The 17,116-nt window shown below is 29.8% G+C and overlaps 2 protein-coding genes across 2 annotated transcripts in view; one reads left to right on the plus strand and one right to left on the minus strand.

Annotated features, from left to right (window-relative positions):
- The first annotated feature begins 2,085 nt into the window (after positions 1-2,085).
- LOC115034086 lies at positions 2,086-9,954 on the plus strand. The gene is made up of 5 exons (XM_029489684.1): positions 2,086-2,292; positions 5,100-5,253; positions 7,350-7,471; positions 7,582-7,667; positions 8,767-9,954. Exons 1-5 carry the CDS (start codon positions 2,194-2,196, stop codon positions 9,098-9,100), a joined length of 795 nt encoding a protein of 264 aa, XP_029345544.1. The 5' UTR covers positions 2,086-2,193; the 3' UTR covers positions 9,101-9,954.
- A 113-nt stretch (positions 9,955-10,067) lies between these two features.
- Positions 10,068-17,116, minus strand: part of LOC100169499 (26S proteasome non-ATPase regulatory subunit 2) — a 9,440-nt gene continuing 2,391 nt past the window's right edge. Inside the window, exons 2-17 of the mRNA XM_001945077.5 lie at positions 15,468-15,596; positions 15,301-15,357; positions 14,692-14,984; positions 14,372-14,578; positions 14,032-14,190; positions 13,544-13,688; positions 13,238-13,457; positions 13,042-13,148; positions 12,841-12,967; positions 12,520-12,774; positions 12,278-12,447; positions 11,957-12,178; positions 11,705-11,889; positions 10,871-11,076; positions 10,642-10,760; positions 10,068-10,375 (exon numbers count right to left, since the gene is read on the minus strand). Of these exons, the coding sequence (XP_001945112.2) occupies positions 10,196-10,375; positions 10,642-10,760; positions 10,871-11,076; positions 11,705-11,889; positions 11,957-12,178; positions 12,278-12,447; positions 12,520-12,774; positions 12,841-12,967; positions 13,042-13,148; positions 13,238-13,457; positions 13,544-13,688; positions 14,032-14,190; positions 14,372-14,578; positions 14,692-14,984; positions 15,301-15,357; positions 15,468-15,500 (2,685 nt within the window). The 5' untranslated portion in view covers positions 15,501-15,596 and the 3' untranslated portion in view covers positions 10,068-10,195. The remainder of the gene's footprint in view (positions 10,376-10,641; positions 10,761-10,870; positions 11,077-11,704; positions 11,890-11,956; positions 12,179-12,277; positions 12,448-12,519; positions 12,775-12,840; positions 12,968-13,041; positions 13,149-13,237; positions 13,458-13,543; positions 13,689-14,031; positions 14,191-14,371; positions 14,579-14,691; positions 14,985-15,300; positions 15,358-15,467; positions 15,597-17,116) is intronic.

The following is a 17,116-nucleotide window of genomic DNA, read 5'->3' on the forward strand; positions in this document are numbered from 1 at the left end:
TAGAAAATAAACTAAAAAAATTGAAAACTGACAATGTTCGTAAACAGCTCAAAAAGAGTCAAATTATTTTCAAAATTTTATCGTGTATAGAAAATGCTAATATAAAGATTCAGTGGAATTTTCAAGTATCTACAGTCATTCGTTTTTTAATTACAACAAAATAAGAAAATCGTAACATGATAAATCCAGTGAATATCAAGTGTTGTAAAAATAGGAATTTCAAATGCTCATAAAAATATATTAACATTCAGTCAAAATTTCATGAGCCTACGGTAATTTGTTTAAGAGTTGCACCAAAAACCATAATCAATTTTCTCGAAAACAGATTTTGCCTAAGAATTCCCGCTTTTCCTTAATTTTTATTTTGTTTTTCACGGCGCTTTTGAAAACTACTGGAAAATTTTTACTTTGGACCCCCCCAAGTACCAACTAGATTCACTTTCCTATTAGAAAAGAAACTGTTGAAGAAAATCCAAGCACTTTTACTGTCTTAAAAGGTGATGACAGACACAAAAAAAAAAATTAAAAAATTATAAAAAAAACACATCATTGTAAAATTAATACATTTATCTTTCCTCTCAGAATCTAAAATGTAAATAATATAATTGTGTGTTTTTTTTTATTGGTCTTAAACTCGGCAAATTGTGTTTATTAAGAAATTAAATGTATGTATATACTCGGGAAAAGGACAGAAAAACAGTAGTTAAATAAATTTTTTTGGACCCCCCCCTTGAATAAATCCTGGTTGCGCCACTGTCTCCTAATATGGTTTATGGCAACAGTAAGACACTAATAAGACAGTAAGACATTCTCTGCAGTGTAGTTGTCAATGAAAAGTGAACACCGTTAAGCTCATAATCGTCGTGAAAATATTATACTGTGGTCGTTCAACTAAAAGGAATAATTTTTGCTTTCCGGTAAAATTTAGAAAAAGGGACATTAGACATTAGTGCTCTTGAGTTTTAATGGGACGCCCGTGATATAATATTGTATAATATAAAGTACGAACGTAATAATTATATATACATGTTTAATATGTGTTATATTATAATTTTTACTATTTCAAAGTATGTGATAGGTACATACGTTGCCCGGTATTTGGCCAGTACCTACAACTGAATATATATGAATAATATTTATACAGCCCACTTACATTCCACGGCAGTCGCAGTGCATCGCGCGTTATTTGTTGAACGTTGGATAATTTCGATCTTTCTACAATTCCAAATAACATATTATACTTTACACGAGTAATCTGATATTATATTATATGTTAATATGCCGAATACGCAATCCGTTGTCTACACGCATGCAACTTGGGTGCGGCTATATGCACGCTCAACGATAATACACGATGTATATATAATAAACATATGTAGGAGTTGCAGGTAACGCGGGAGAATTATTCTGGTTCATTTTTATAATATCGTATATAATATTATTACCTAGCATATTATGTAAGACATTCGAATTTTAAACGTAATTATTAACGATTTCTACCATACCTGACTGCAACAATCGTAATAATAATAATAATAATAGTAAGTAATTAAGAAAAAATAATTCTAACTGATCCCCCACCGCTATATTCCTATAGTTATAGTGTTAGTTATAATAAATGGTTCTATCTTCTATGGTCGGCAACACATATACCGGAAGGCTTTTACATTTTTTCAACATGTCGAAATTGACGAAATCGTTTAGATTCGTGGAAGTGACGGTCCAGACGATACAAAATAAAAATAAATAATCATTTGAATAATTTATTCGTGTTTTTTTTTAATATTGCTTTGTAAGTTCTATAGGCCATAATATTATATTTTATAAAAGCATTAGCCATTAAACAACATTTAACCGTGTTTTTTTTTTTAGAAATAAACGGATAAACGTAAAACGGCTTATGAATTAAAACAACTACATTCGCTAGCTAATATCAACATAATAAATAATGATAATAAGCTTTGTCGCATTAGTTTGGTATTTTTAGCTAGTAATTAGTATCTATTCTGTATACTGTTGTATAAATTAATTAGTATAATTATTATATATTGACATAGTCGAATAATAATAAATAAATGTCTGTGTTTTGCGTTTGTTTACAGCTTATCATTTTCTGTATTCGCATGCGTAATTCTGTTTCCTTTGGCCGTGCACTGGTCGTTTGCGGCATACCCAAATTATAAGGTGCCCATAATGGTGCATAACGAAGATTTAGGTGACTACAATAATGATACGATCGAACCTATGAGTAATATGTTCATCAGTCGTCACTTGAAATGGTTTCTCCCTGTGGTCAGTGAAATAGTTTTTATACTTATGACCTACCAACACACACGAGCATCATATTGTTTATAGGTATACTGTCCACTGTCTATAGGCTGTATAATAACGTGTATATAACTTTTACAGCTAACTTTTGGCTTAAACTCCAATTTGTGTTAGTTTCCTGAATTATTGGTTATTTGTATAGTGAACTTCAGGGGTGGTTCCAGGGGGGGTCTAGGGGCAGCCCTCAAGGCCCAAAACCCGTATTTCTAAATAAAAGACTTGAATTTGTGTTGTAAAAATTGTTGTTTTGTATTTGTTATTATAAATTTTGTGAAAGTTATAACTATTAGGTCTCCCCCCAACCAAGTCTCTGGAACCATCCCTGGTGAACTTGTCAACACTTTAACAGTATTATATTACAAATTACAGTAATTGTAACACACATACACGATATATATTTTTTTTATGAATGCCAATAAAATTGTATTTGTTGAGTAAAAAACCTTGAAGATTTAATACAAGGATTTTAATATATTGTTACAATGACATTTGAAAAATATAAAAATCCAGTCACAATTTTTTTTTACAAGCATATAAAGTTCAAATGCTAACAAAACACGAAAAATCACGAAAACGTACAAATTATTTTGAGTTAGAAATTCATAAAAATTTTTATTTTTAAATCTAATATTTGAAAATGTAATACAATATTCATCATAAGTTTGTCTACCTTTATCAACAAAAAAAATGTCTACAAGAAAGTCGAATTAAATTTTTTTGTGCATTTGAAGTTCATATTTTTACATTGGATATTCTAGCGATTTCTTATGTAGCAATTTTCTTATTTTGTTTTAATTAAAAAACGAATAACTTTATATACATGGGAATTTCACTGAATGTTTATATTCTTATTTTCTATACACCATACAATTTTAAAAATATTTTGACTCTATTTGATATGTTTACGGATAATTTAAAATTACAATTTTTTTAGTTTTTTTTTTATAAATATTACTTAATAAAATTTTATTTTTTGGACCAAAAAGCGTGAAAATATAATTATACAAGGCTCCTTATATAATGATACAATAGCAATTGAAAATATTAAAAATACATATTCACAATTTTTTTTTTATAAGCATTTAAAGTTCGATTTTTGACGAAATATATCAAATATAAAATTTAATAATTATTTTGTAGTTAAAAATTTAAAGATATTCAACTTTTATAGCTAAGGATTGAAAATTTAAAACAAGGTTCCGCGTAAATATATAGGTTGTATATAAATTACTTTATTCACAATAATATCATTATATATAGTACCTATATACTTAGTAATATTATAGACTGACTGACCGTCTTCGCTCAGAATCGTTTTTCCTATACGCGTAATGATAATATATCATTGAATTCAAATTTAACACAACCTATTACAATGACCCACTTGTTAACATACTGGAGTACTGGACAGCAGAGTGATACCCACTTACCTACTTTTAGATTCTGAGCGGAGCGAGGAAACTATTGGTTTTACAATGATGTTTATTTTTTTTTTTTATATCCTGTATACAAAATTTCTACCAGAACAACATATAGTACCTTATCTTTTAGCAAATTGAATCAAGATGGTTCCTACTTTAGAGAAGTCATTTTTCGATTTTCTCAATAGTTATTTAATGCCACGGGAAAAACCGCCGAAAAATTACGAAAAAGCGCTAAAAATGGGATTTTAATTTCTAAAACTTTGTGTATCGCCATAGAAACGAATAAAAAATTATAATATAATAATAATTCAACTTAAATGATAAAATAAATAATAACAATATCAAATATCCAGACTGACAAACCGTCTCCGCTCAGAATCTTTTTTCTTATACAATGATAGTATATCATTGAATTCAAGTCTAATATAATCCATTATACAATGACACACTTGTAATCTACTGTACAGCAGAGTGACATCCACTTATCTGATTTTTTTTAATTTAAATTACTTTTTATGTAAAATTATAGTAAAATTTACCTAATAGGTAAACAAGGGGTCTCCAACCTACGGCCAGTGGACCGAATCCGACTCGCAAGGGTTTTTCACTGGCCCGCCAAGCTAATTAATGTTTTGAAAATAATTTATTCATTATATAATTTTCATTTAGTTTTCATTAAATTACTATTCTAAGCTGTTACGAATAATCACCGAAAGAAAAAATAATAAATTATTTTTATTTAATCAATTCAATAAATTAAATTCTTTTGGTGTTCTTCGTAAAACAGCTTATAATAATCACTTATACCTATCGAGCGTATAGACCAAGTACAAACACTAACTTATAATAGAAGAACTCATTATAAAATAAGAAAAGTATATAAACAAACATTAATTTTTCTAAATAAATCTTATCTATTCTACAATTTCTTAACCATCTATTCCTCTAAAAATGTTGGCTCGCGACGCCAAAGCGTATCTCAATTTTGGACCGCTGTAAAAAAAGGTTGGAGAGCCCTGCTCTAAACACTTAAACTACAATTATTATTTGGAGTACCCTAGTGTAGATTATTTTATTGTATCTATATAATATTATAATATCGTTCAACTTAATAGTGAATTAGTAAGATTTTAGTATTTAAAAACAGTGTTTTAGGTCGCACAGTCATGACGGACTGAAACTTAATTGAGACTTGATTTTGTCTAAATCTAAAATAATATATATTTTATAACATATTTAAATTAGAGTGCCTACCATTCATTATTATTAATTGTTAATCACATTATATTAATTATTACGTATATAGATGTATACTTAAAAATCATCAAATAAATTATATTATTACAGGAAGTACTCGAAGATGCTGAAATGGAAAGCAGTCAGTGCTTACTGTACTTTAATAAAAACTATACGGTGGCTCTGCGACGGCGAATCGAAAGAAAAATAAAAAACAACGCTGATTTTGAAAATAGTCAGATGGTGATCACAATGAACATGACCGGTATGGCGGTATAATACAATATTCACTTATATATAAAACGAGCAATAGACTTTAATGTAAGGGGCCGGAGTCCTCTAAGCTTCTTAAGAAGTACTTTAAATATATAATAGACAAGTAGTTAGGAGGTAGGTTCCTACTTAAAAACTAGAATAAAATCCGTAAGTTTGTATTATACCTACTTATAAAGTTTATTATTATATTATAACAACAGTTTTGTGTTGCCTACTCGAAAATCATTATGTAAATTATTATAGGTAACTATCAAGTAATAAATAGGTCCGGGACTTATTACAATTTCATATTTTTTTATAATAGTTTGAAAATTTGATTGGTCAGATAAATATGTACTGTATTTAACAACTAACAACACCAAAACACCAAGCAAATTTGAATATTAAGTTATTTTTTCGATAACGTTCATTTATCGTGATTATAATGATATACTTAACGTATCGTACAAATAATGCATCATTTTGATGAATTTATAAAAATTAACAATATAAAATTGATGCTATTTTTCTAAAAAATAAAGTCTACCAAGCACTATACGTCTATAAGTGCAGTTTAGAATATCATAAAATATGGCGAAAAATAAGAAGACGAACCTAAAGATTTAAGCATAAATAATAATACTAAAAATAGTCCAACTTCGATTGATGAAGTTTTTCTTCGTACAACAATTTTCTGACCTCAAATAGGTGTTTATTTTAGTATGAAAACGTCAAATATTGTTAACTGTACAAGTACCTACTTCAATAAAATTTCCAATTTAAAAACAATGTTTTTTTTTTTTTTTTGTTTATTAAATGTTTTATTCAATCTGTTACACAAATAACAATAAGAACAATTGAGGAATAATAAAAGTAACAAAGTAGATATAACAGATTGTAAAAGTCACCTTCCATTGGAGGTACTACATTAAAAGAGAATAAAAAAAAAACATGAGTATTAAAGAAATTTAATTAGTCAGTAGGTTTCTACACCATTTGCGCTTTAGCCGTTTTGGAGGATTTCCTGGGATAGTCAAGGAAGAAATATCGTGCATGAGTGGGTTTCTATGGTTTAAGAGACGGTTGTGAAATCTTTTGTAGTGTGTTTTAACCACGTCTGCAACAAAGGGTATGGAGAGGTCGTGATGTAGTGTGTGGTTGGAAACGTAATATTGTGCTTTAGTGATTTGTCTTAGAGTTTTAGATTGATAGGTTTGTATTCTATTGATGTTAGTAGGCTTTGCTGAACCCCAGAGCTGTATACCATAGACCCATATAGGTTTTAGTAGCATTTTGTACATAAGGAGCTTGTTATTCAGACGAATATGTCTGGAGGTCAGTAGGTGTCTTCGTTGGCGGCTACGATCGTTAAGCGTTAAACGTTTGGAGCGTATATGAGGGGCCCGTGTAAGCCGGCGGTCTAGGGTTAGTCCAAGATATTTGACATTTTGAGAGTAGGGTAGAGGTTGATTATTGAGGAGTGATTGTGGACAGTCTCTGGGGCGAAAAACAATGTTTAAATAATTATTTTAAAATTGATGATTCAACATTTTATATATTGTTTTTAGAACCTATACAAGAAGACTATTATAGGTAATCGATATCCCAATTAATGTATCTAGATGTCATCAATTCACGCATTTTTTATATTCATTCATTTTGTTGAGAAAATATTGGACTGTGTACTATGAAATTATTGTCACAATGATAAATTATTAATTACTAGAGATGTGCACGGAAGTTGTTATGTATAGTGTGTATGTGTGTGTAAGGAAAAGGAACATATTAACATATTAATGAGTGCTTGCGAGCGGTTTTTTAAGTTACCCATATGCCATATGGCCAGTCAAAACCTGTGCCCCCTTTATTAAAAACTGAAATGATGCCAAATAGGTACCTATTTAACAATATTTTGACCATATTAGCTATACACAATTAGTAAAAATCCCTAGACCCTTTAGTAGTAGTAATTACTGATTAGTAATAACATACTTCTTACATAGTCACATACCTGGGGTTAAGCCATGTGTAAAAACAGTTCAACCCCCATGTAGTGATGTCACAAGGAATAAAAGTCACATATCTACTATATATTATATTATATAGACGGGCAAAAATCTGCTGTCGTTAAGGATCAACTAACGGAACTCTATAAACAATTTCTATCGGACTACGCGCACAACATGATGACGGAATACGTTACGAACATCAATGATGATTCTATAAAGGTGACATTGCTGACTAGTGACTAGTACTTGGTTGTATACTTGTATTTTGTAGACGTCTTGTATACTAAGCTGGGGTATATATTTATGCAGAACTTTTATTTTATCTATAGTTTTCACAGAACATTACGGTGACGTACGACAACAACCACGAATATCCTATTTACGGACGATTTGTAAATTCAGGACTGATTGTCATGTAAGTATAACAACCTGTCTGTCCTATCTATATTCTATAGTACTAAGCTTATCTACATACGAGACGTGCGAAGGGGGGTACTTGTTGTGCTTGGCCATATCCTGCCATTTTGAAATTGGGACAGAGTCAGCCGAGTCAGGGGCCCAAATTTTATCTGTTGTTTTTTAAAAAAAAAATTAATAATAAAATTGTTCCGTGTTATTATATCATGTAAGTAGTATGTAAAATTGTAACATAAGTACATCATTTTATATTTGCGCGTAAAACCCATCGTTTATAATAGGCGAGTTACCAAGACCCAAAACCCGGTGTTTAAAACTATTTTGGCAATTATTAAGTCTTTTAGGTATTTGATATTTAGTATTTACAGGACAATAAATAACTTCCAAGTTCAAATTTTGATTTATATTTGGTACATAATTAAATAATTCAATACTTTAACTATCTACCGATCTACCTAATATACTGTGTGTGTATATATATATATATATTTTCATATTGTATAAATGTTAATAAATAATAATGTTATTGTTATTATAATTTAATAGTACCTACCCATATGTAATAGCCAATAGGTACGTACTACCATTGATTATAAATAGTATTTATAATGAATGGGGTACTACGTACATATTATAAAAATAAAATTAATTAATACCTATACACACATATTATATAGGTACCAAAAAATATAGGTTATTTTACCTAATTCACATAGATGACAGAATTACATAAGTGCACAGAGAAATGGCTTATTAATCTCGGTGACTGGACATGTAGCCAAAAAATGTATAATATAATAATGGCCCTCACGGCCCACGGGTCACGACTGAAAACAACAAGGTATATAGTTAGATACGTACATAAAATGTACAAGGCGGGAGGTATTCGCGAGCATTTAATCTTTTTCTCTCCCTTCTATTTTCCCGAGGTACCGAGATAGACATTGTAAGTATACACTATACAATATATACATATTAATTATACACTGGTGCTTAGTGTTCAAAATTGTATTGTATATTCGTATCCCTAAAGACAAATTATACTACACCGCTCTCATATTATAATAATAATATTATGTGTGTGCATATTATATTAGTTTGGCGTTCTTTTTTCACGGAGGAATCGCCGTTCGGCTTCAGCAGGTCACAGGCGAAAACTGTTATTACGACGGTAGGACATCATATCTGGCACGTCTTGCCGTCCAGGTACCGATTGCCATAGTCTGGAACGCGTTTATGGTCGTACACGTGCACTTCCTATACGATATTATCAGCCCACATCTCTACTACGTGTTCTTGGGTTTGTTGCTCGTGAGCGTCTGCGGAATACACTTAGGTAATAAATTAGATTATAACTTACTACTTAGATACAACAGGAGTTGTACGTTTGTTAAGACGTTCGACTTAGGCAATTTCGTCGTTAAACTGTGAAAATGTACGTTTAACAGACCCACAGTATTCTACATGACAATGATCCGTGAACTAACCTTAATTATAACTAACCACATTAGATCAATCTGACAATCTATGATCTGGCTATCGTATAAATGTGAAATCGCAGCAAAATTCGTTAAAAAAATGTACGAAAATTTGGTAACACAAATAAATTAAATTTGTAGTTTTATTTTTTAAATTGACTGAAAATGTGTGTAGAATGGACCACTCTGTACTTAAATGTACAGGCATTTTCAGTGTCAGTCAATACAAGTGTTTTATACTGATTATTAAATGCATTCTGTTGATAATAGTTATTTTATTACTCAATACTTATCATCTATTCACATCAGTAATTTCAGTCGTCAGTTTGTAATAAATATTTTATCCAGTTTATTTATATATACATCAATTATTTTCCTTGATCCTTTACTAATGTATAGTATACAGCATAAGCCATAAATTATAACATTTTAAACAGAAATGGTGAAAACTATTCGTACATGTATTGATGTATCCGTATATTTATTTTTTGGTAGTGTCCATTGAAATATAAAAAATAAAATAATATTCTTATGTTCAATTTTTTAGGATATATCTTATGTTCAGTTGTAAAAAATCATTTCGGTGTTACAGTAATACTGTACTTAAAATTCACAGTATGCATCTACGTTTCAGGTTAAATTACTACATTATTATTATCAATAACTATAATAATTTTATAAATCTTATTTTTTTTTTTCTAAAAGGACTTTGGTGGCCCACATGTGAATTATTTGGTTGGAAATATGTGGTAAATCACTATTTCCCGATTTCAGAAGGCATTTGTTTTATCAGAAATTTGATCGAAAAACAAACTTTTGTTACAAAGCCATTCATTATTATAACTTTTTGGTCTGTAATACTTGTGATGATCACAGTAGTTGATATAATTAATACCAAAAATGAGAAAAGGTACAATAAATTTAAAAATCTATTATAAATATTAATATTTATGATTTATTATTTACAAATAATATTAATTTTTATTGACACACATAACTAATTTGTGTAAAAAAAGAAGTATATATATAAATGAAAAAAAAAAAAAAATTACTCGTTTTCTTGCTTTTTACGCAATATAACAAATCCTTCCATGACAGGTGTAAGACATTTGTATTCATCAGTAGCGAGTTCTGCCCTTTCGCCTACTGCCAATAGAACTGGTGTCGTGTGGGTATGTACTCCAGCTATTGTTTTAGGGGTACCGGCTTTTCCAATGACATCAACAGCCTACAAAATGCAATGGTTTATCAATTAAATTAAATATTTACCATTATTTTATGCTAACCATAAAAAGCCACAGACCCTTTAGTCATAAGAAATATATCGAAATCAAGAGATTAAAATATATAGTCTTGGTTTTTAACACACGAACAATACGTTTGAAACACTAAATCTTTATAATTTTCATTTCAATATATTTCTATCTGGGATAGAGTGCACGCATTGAACAGTTGAGGATAAAACACGACTACTATAATATAAAAAAAACTTACTTGACCGACTCGAACTGATACAGGGAGTGGCTCGAGGTCTTCATCCAAAGTCACCAGCCATCTTGGATACATAGCAACGACCAAAGTGTAAAGTAAGTAATGAGACTTGCCTAAGATAACTAAAGGACAACAAATATTTTAATATTTTAATATTTTTCTATTAATTTAAACTCATGTTAACATATATGAAAAATATCACTATATTATGTTAATTAATGTATGGACTTACTGTTACGAGTGTCCAAGAAGCTAAATAGTGTGATGAGAAGACCCGATACAGCCACAGGATTCATTACTTGTCTGTCAGTATGGAATGGCGACAATGATAGTGTACCTTTACCCATGTGTGTCAAACCCTGGGCAATGCGCACCATGAACAAATGACCAGTGTTTTTAGCATGGTATTGAGCTAACTGACGCAACATAGTAGCTAACCTGAACAATTTCAAATGTATTATTATTTATATAAACTCATGGAATTCATGATTACAAAAAAAAATAAGTTTAAAAACTATAAAATAAAAAACTTTAAAAATATAAACATAAAAGTAGATGTAATGTGAATGAATTTAATTAATACTGTATTTTTTCTATAAACCATAACCTCTACTCTATTCCAAATAAGTTTGGAAAAACTGCGCAGCCTCAGAACGGTGGGACTGCTGTGATTGCCCCCCCCCCCCCCCCCAATATTTGATAGTATACTAATAGGCCAATAAGACTGCACATGTGCGAGCCACAATGTGGTTCCGTCATGATTTATACCAAAGTTACTTGCAATAGAGTATAGTAAACAATAGATGCATTGATAAAATGCATTCACATTGTTTTATGTTTTTTGAGTGATTATAAGAGTAAAATCACCTATTACAAAAATGATAGAGGATAATATTTTTGCGGGTTTGACATATTGGTTATATCATTATTTGACTTTATATTCTACTTTAAAAACAAATTTTTGTAAATTTAAATGGGAATTAAATTATGTTGAGACAATTTTATAGATCAGATTATCAGACTGCATTTTAATACCACTTATTAAAAAAAAATAATTTTTTATTACCTAGCATTGTTAGTACCAGCTCCAACCAAACCCATTGAAAATATAGCATTATGTGCTACTTCTTCATCTAAATCATGGGAGTATTTATTTAGCACATCGATGATATTCATTTGAGGGTTTGATATAGATAACAACGCGATTGCTAATGGAACAGCTCTTCGTACAGGTGGTTCACCATACCTACCCTAAAAATAATAAAATCATATTTAAATACAGCTCTATGATATCTAATTGTATATAGAAATGTCTTACTAATTGTCCGAAAATTCTAGTACACATTTCTGATCCAGTATCTTCTCCCATAGCTACAACAGCTACAGCTAAAGCTGCAACAGCTTGCATGGTTGAAAGGTCCTTACTAGCAGTCTCTTTGTTTTTTTCTTTCTCCTTTTCTTTTTCTGCAGATGTAGTAGTTTCTTTTTTGTCACTATCCTTATCTTTTTTTTCACTTTGTTTTTTAGAAACTTCTTCTTTCTAAAAAAACAAATTACATCATTATTAAACATTTACAGATTTATAAGACTTTATAAGTAGTAATAAGTAATAATTAATAATTATTAAATTAACAATTACCGGAGCTGGAGTATAATGTTCACTACATATATGTAATAACTCTTGAATAGTCAGTACATCACCAGAGCCAGCACAAGCACACATTTTGACTGTCATTTTAGCCATGGACTTAAATGGATCAGCTAATGCATTCAAATCTCCATCAAGTGCATCAGCTTTGTCCTTAAGACCTTAAAGTTGTAAAAATATTATGTTTAAATTAATGTACATTAAGTGTAAACTAAATTTTATTGAAGCCATACCAAGATAACATAATCCAAGAGCAAGCGGTAAAAATCTTGAGTAATGGCCATCTTGTAATTCCGTTGAAGGTAAGTCCACCAGAGTTTGTAGGATTGTGGATATAACATCTTGGTTAGCGGCACCTACACTAATCATTCCACAAGACAGAGCAGCCAATGCAACAACTTCTGGTGTAGATTTATTATTGGACATTACTGGCAACAATAATGTTATAACATCTTGTCGTCTTGTACCAGCATAGGCAAGTCCCAAACCTAAGCAAATTATATGATATACACTTGTATATACACTTATAACATTTATAAAAATAGAAAAGTTACCTAAGACAGCTCCAATTCTAAGTAAAACACTCTCGTGTAAAACATAATCAGATAAAAGTGAATAAGCAGGATCGCATTCATTGCGTACTCCAACATTTACTATTCCCAAAGCAAGAAGAGCACCAGCCTAATCATTATAAATAGGTGGTTACAAAAGAAAAATGATTAATTTATAACAAGATATAAAAACTCAATATTTACTTTAATATATTCTTCAGATGTATAAAGATACTTGTCAATTGGAGTTAACCCACCATGGACATCCCACAAATGAATAAGTCCAAGGGAAGCAGCAGCACTCAACATTCCTGAAAATATACACTCATTAATGAACAAAGCAATTTCAAAATACATTTTCATAATCAATTTGTCTATGCAGAAAATGCCAGAAATTTACCATGTTGTTTATTTTTATACATCCATTTGTTGCCATCTTCAACAGACACCAATTTGTCTCGGGAAAATCCAGCATTGACAAAAGCGTTAACAAAAGTTGATGCTAGGTTATGCCGTGCTGAGTCTACAGGCACATCTAAATTGTATGATGGACGTAGAACTAAACCTTCCAACCAAGTTTTATACACATCATCTGGTGTCTTCGGTTCCAATATATCCAACTAAAATAGTTATATTAACAGAATAAATAAATAACATAGCAATGCTTATCCATTCCTAACTAAAAATGTTAACTTGAAAGACTTACTTCTCTTGCCAAGCTATTAAAATGTTCGTTGATGTGAGAATTAGACATAATATTAGTAAGATCTGCTTTATCCTTAGGCTCGTCATTTAATTCTAAACCAACATACTGTCGTCCTAGCATGTATGCCAATTGCTTTCTTACGACTCTGTTCAGCATAAAAGTAAGGAACAACATTAATATTATATACCAAAGTACCTATATCAAATAGACATTACATAGCCATTATCGCAGCTACTAGAATACCATGTACTACTTAAAAACTAATTCCGGAAAAAGTAGCCGTTAATAAAATTATAATTGTACATTTGTTAATTAAAAATATAGATAAAAATATAATTTACAAATAAAAAATTATTTTTACGTTACGGGAATAATATTATATATTAATAAATCTATTTTGTAATCTATTCTAGTATTACGTGGTTTGTAATAACCCACTAATACAAAATAATTATTTGAGAATAGCATATTGATATAAAAAAACTTACGGATCCTGGCAAGCAACAAATATTTTTGTCATTGTATCTGTATCATTAACAGACATAGCCAAACATAATGCTCTCGGGTATTCTTCAAAATTCATATAATGCTTCATTACTTCATTATAAATATTAGTTCGTTCAGGTTCGACAGCATAAATTGAACAACTGATAAAATTAACAAATTATACAATTTTATTAGATTTTAAAATGTAATGAAAATTATTATTTATTTATATAATTTATTCATAATTGATTTGAAAGTCAAATAAATCATTAATTTATTTTTAGTATTATACTGCATATATTTAAGTATAATTTATTTGGATATTACAATAAAAAAACTTACTTAATTAAATACAGGCAGACTTTTAGGTAATTTGATTTATCTACTTGTAAGAGATCCAATCTGTCAATTTCCATCAATAAATCACAAGCTTGAATTTCAGCATTGTGTTTCATATCAAAAGCCACTATTTTTTTAATCAATGAAAGCAATTGATTTCGATTTTCTTGATCACTATTCCATTGTTCTGCTATCTCAGCTTCCAATTGTCTAAATTACATTAAAGTAAATCACAATTAAAAAATGTTAATAAATAAAAATTAACTCAAGAGTTAATATTAATAATAATCATAATTATACTAATACCAATATTATTTACTTACCTAACATATTCATGACCCCAATCGCCAACATCTACTTCTCCAGCTCTCAAGCAATAACGTAATGTATCTCTTAGGTTTCTATCTTGTCCCATAGCTAATATAGATACAACTGAACAGAGTAAAGCCTTTGTTTTCTCATCCGTTTCAATGGTATCACATCGTTCCTTTAAACGTGCATAATAGCTACGCAAAAATTTCAATGGTAATGGCACGCTGGTCATTGATGTTGTCGATGTACGAATTAGTTTACGTAAAGTTTCTAATGCAAGTTCATAAAGAGATGCATCTTTTTCCTAAAAAATTCAAAATTCAATGGATGTATATAAAATGTATACTAATTATACTATATATTATAATGGGTATCAATACCCATGTATATAAATAAAGTAGGGTATTAAAGTGTAACAGCCAATAGGTAATTGTTACAGTTTGTAACAAACTTTTATACTATTGTAAGACCACAACTTATGTTTAAATCAAACATGTTTAACCTATTGATTAGTACTATAGTTAAATATTACAATCGAGGTACCACACATAATGTTGCTATATGAATAAACTAAACGTAAACGATAATGCCTACTAATAATAAAGTAAAATATAACTTACTAATATTCTGTCCACCAACATATGAAGTTCTTCTTCCAGTCTCTTGTCCTCTTCGGACTAAAAACAAATTAATAAAATATAATATTTGTCATCTTAAAAAATACAAACATTAACAAAATACAATTTCTGATGAAATAAAAATAATATTATTGACGAAAAAGTCTTACCATTTCCTCGGTTTTCTTTTCAGCCTTCTTCATGATGTATAACAATTAAATCCAAATGCAACAAAAAAGTAAATCTCAAAATTGTTCACTAAGATAGTTGGATGACAAACAATATTATCGACGATGTTGCTAAAAAAGCCGTATTCAGATTTCAGAGAGTGGATGACAAGCGAAAAGTAATAACACTATACACCTATCATCTATACCAAGGATTGTTTGTACTTTGTATGAAAATATTAGGTTAACATATACCACGGTATTGTTAACGATACAATAATAAATATTACATCTTCGACGTTGGTATGAATACCACTAGATGGCGATAGGGGATCGAAAATAAAACTTTTTAAATCTAACTATCAGGTACCTAATAAAATATACTACAGTATTATTATTAATTGTTTTAATTATATATTATTTACTCTTGTGTCTTTCGATCCAACAAAAAATCGAAATAATTTTAAGAATAATTACCTACCGAAAAAATATTTAAAACTTCATTTAATACACATTATAATTTATAATTATAATGATTTTTGATCGTATTTATGAACAATATAATGCAAGTGGCAGTAGGGCACTATAGATACAGGTATGCTACGCCGCCATTTTGCGACTAATAATGTTATGTGAATTTGAATTTCTCCACCTTTATTTTGTCATTTTATCATTGATAAATGAGTCGCAAAATGGTGGCATAGCATACCCATTTTATGTAGAGCCTTAGTGGCAGTAGCTGTAACTGAGCTGTATATCATAAGCGTGCGCACAGGGATGGCTGGGAGGGCCGTGTCCCACCCTACAAGACGTACCGAAATTTGTATACATAGTAATACATGATTTAAAGTTTAAACATTACGATTTTTGATTTTTCAAATCATAGAACATTAAATAGGTAGCAGTGCTCGAATTAGGGGGGGGTGCGCAGGGCGACGGAGCTCCTCTACTATTTTAATTGTTTTTTTGCGTACCCCAACTATTTTTTTTATTACTTGGACGGGGGGACGGACCAAACTTATGCCCAAAATAATTTTTATTAAAATTTGGAGTGGATTTAAATTGTTTTGTCAAAGATAAACCTAATGAATACCTAGTAATTTTACATTTTTTAATATAAAAATATTTTTCATCTTATTTATGGTTTGACTAGTAATGTTTAATCTTTTTGACTCGCGATCCACTGTTTTTGTAACAATATTTTCACGACTCGTGTCACCTTTGTAGGTCATAAAAGAAAAAAGACTAAGCTGCTAGTTTTGCGTAATTTATCGTGCATAAATGTGCCCAAAACATTTCCAAAAAAGTTTCATTAAACATTTTTTTAAGTTTAGAATCACAAGTAAGCTATTGATTTTAGTAGACATTTTAACTATAATTATATCTACTGTAAAATATGGTTCTTCAATTCATTCATAACTTATTCGAATCCATAATTTATAATTTTATAATAGACTTATTTTTTTTAAAACAAAAAAGACTCGTCAGTTGTCACGACCCATTTTTATAGATTACGCGACCCAAGATTTGGTAGAGACACCGGTTGAATACCACTGGCTTAGATTTCAAATAATACCTTGCTAATTTTTTTATTATTTGTTTGTTTGTATTTATGCCTATACCCCTGTTCCAAAGAGAAGACACGAGATTTA

Source organism: Acyrthosiphon pisum, chromosome A2, assembly GCF_005508785.2.
Source record: "Acyrthosiphon pisum isolate AL4f chromosome A2, pea_aphid_22Mar2018_4r6ur, whole genome shotgun sequence".
NCBI classification, from domain to species: Eukaryota; Metazoa; Arthropoda; class Insecta; order Hemiptera; family Aphididae; genus Acyrthosiphon; species Acyrthosiphon pisum.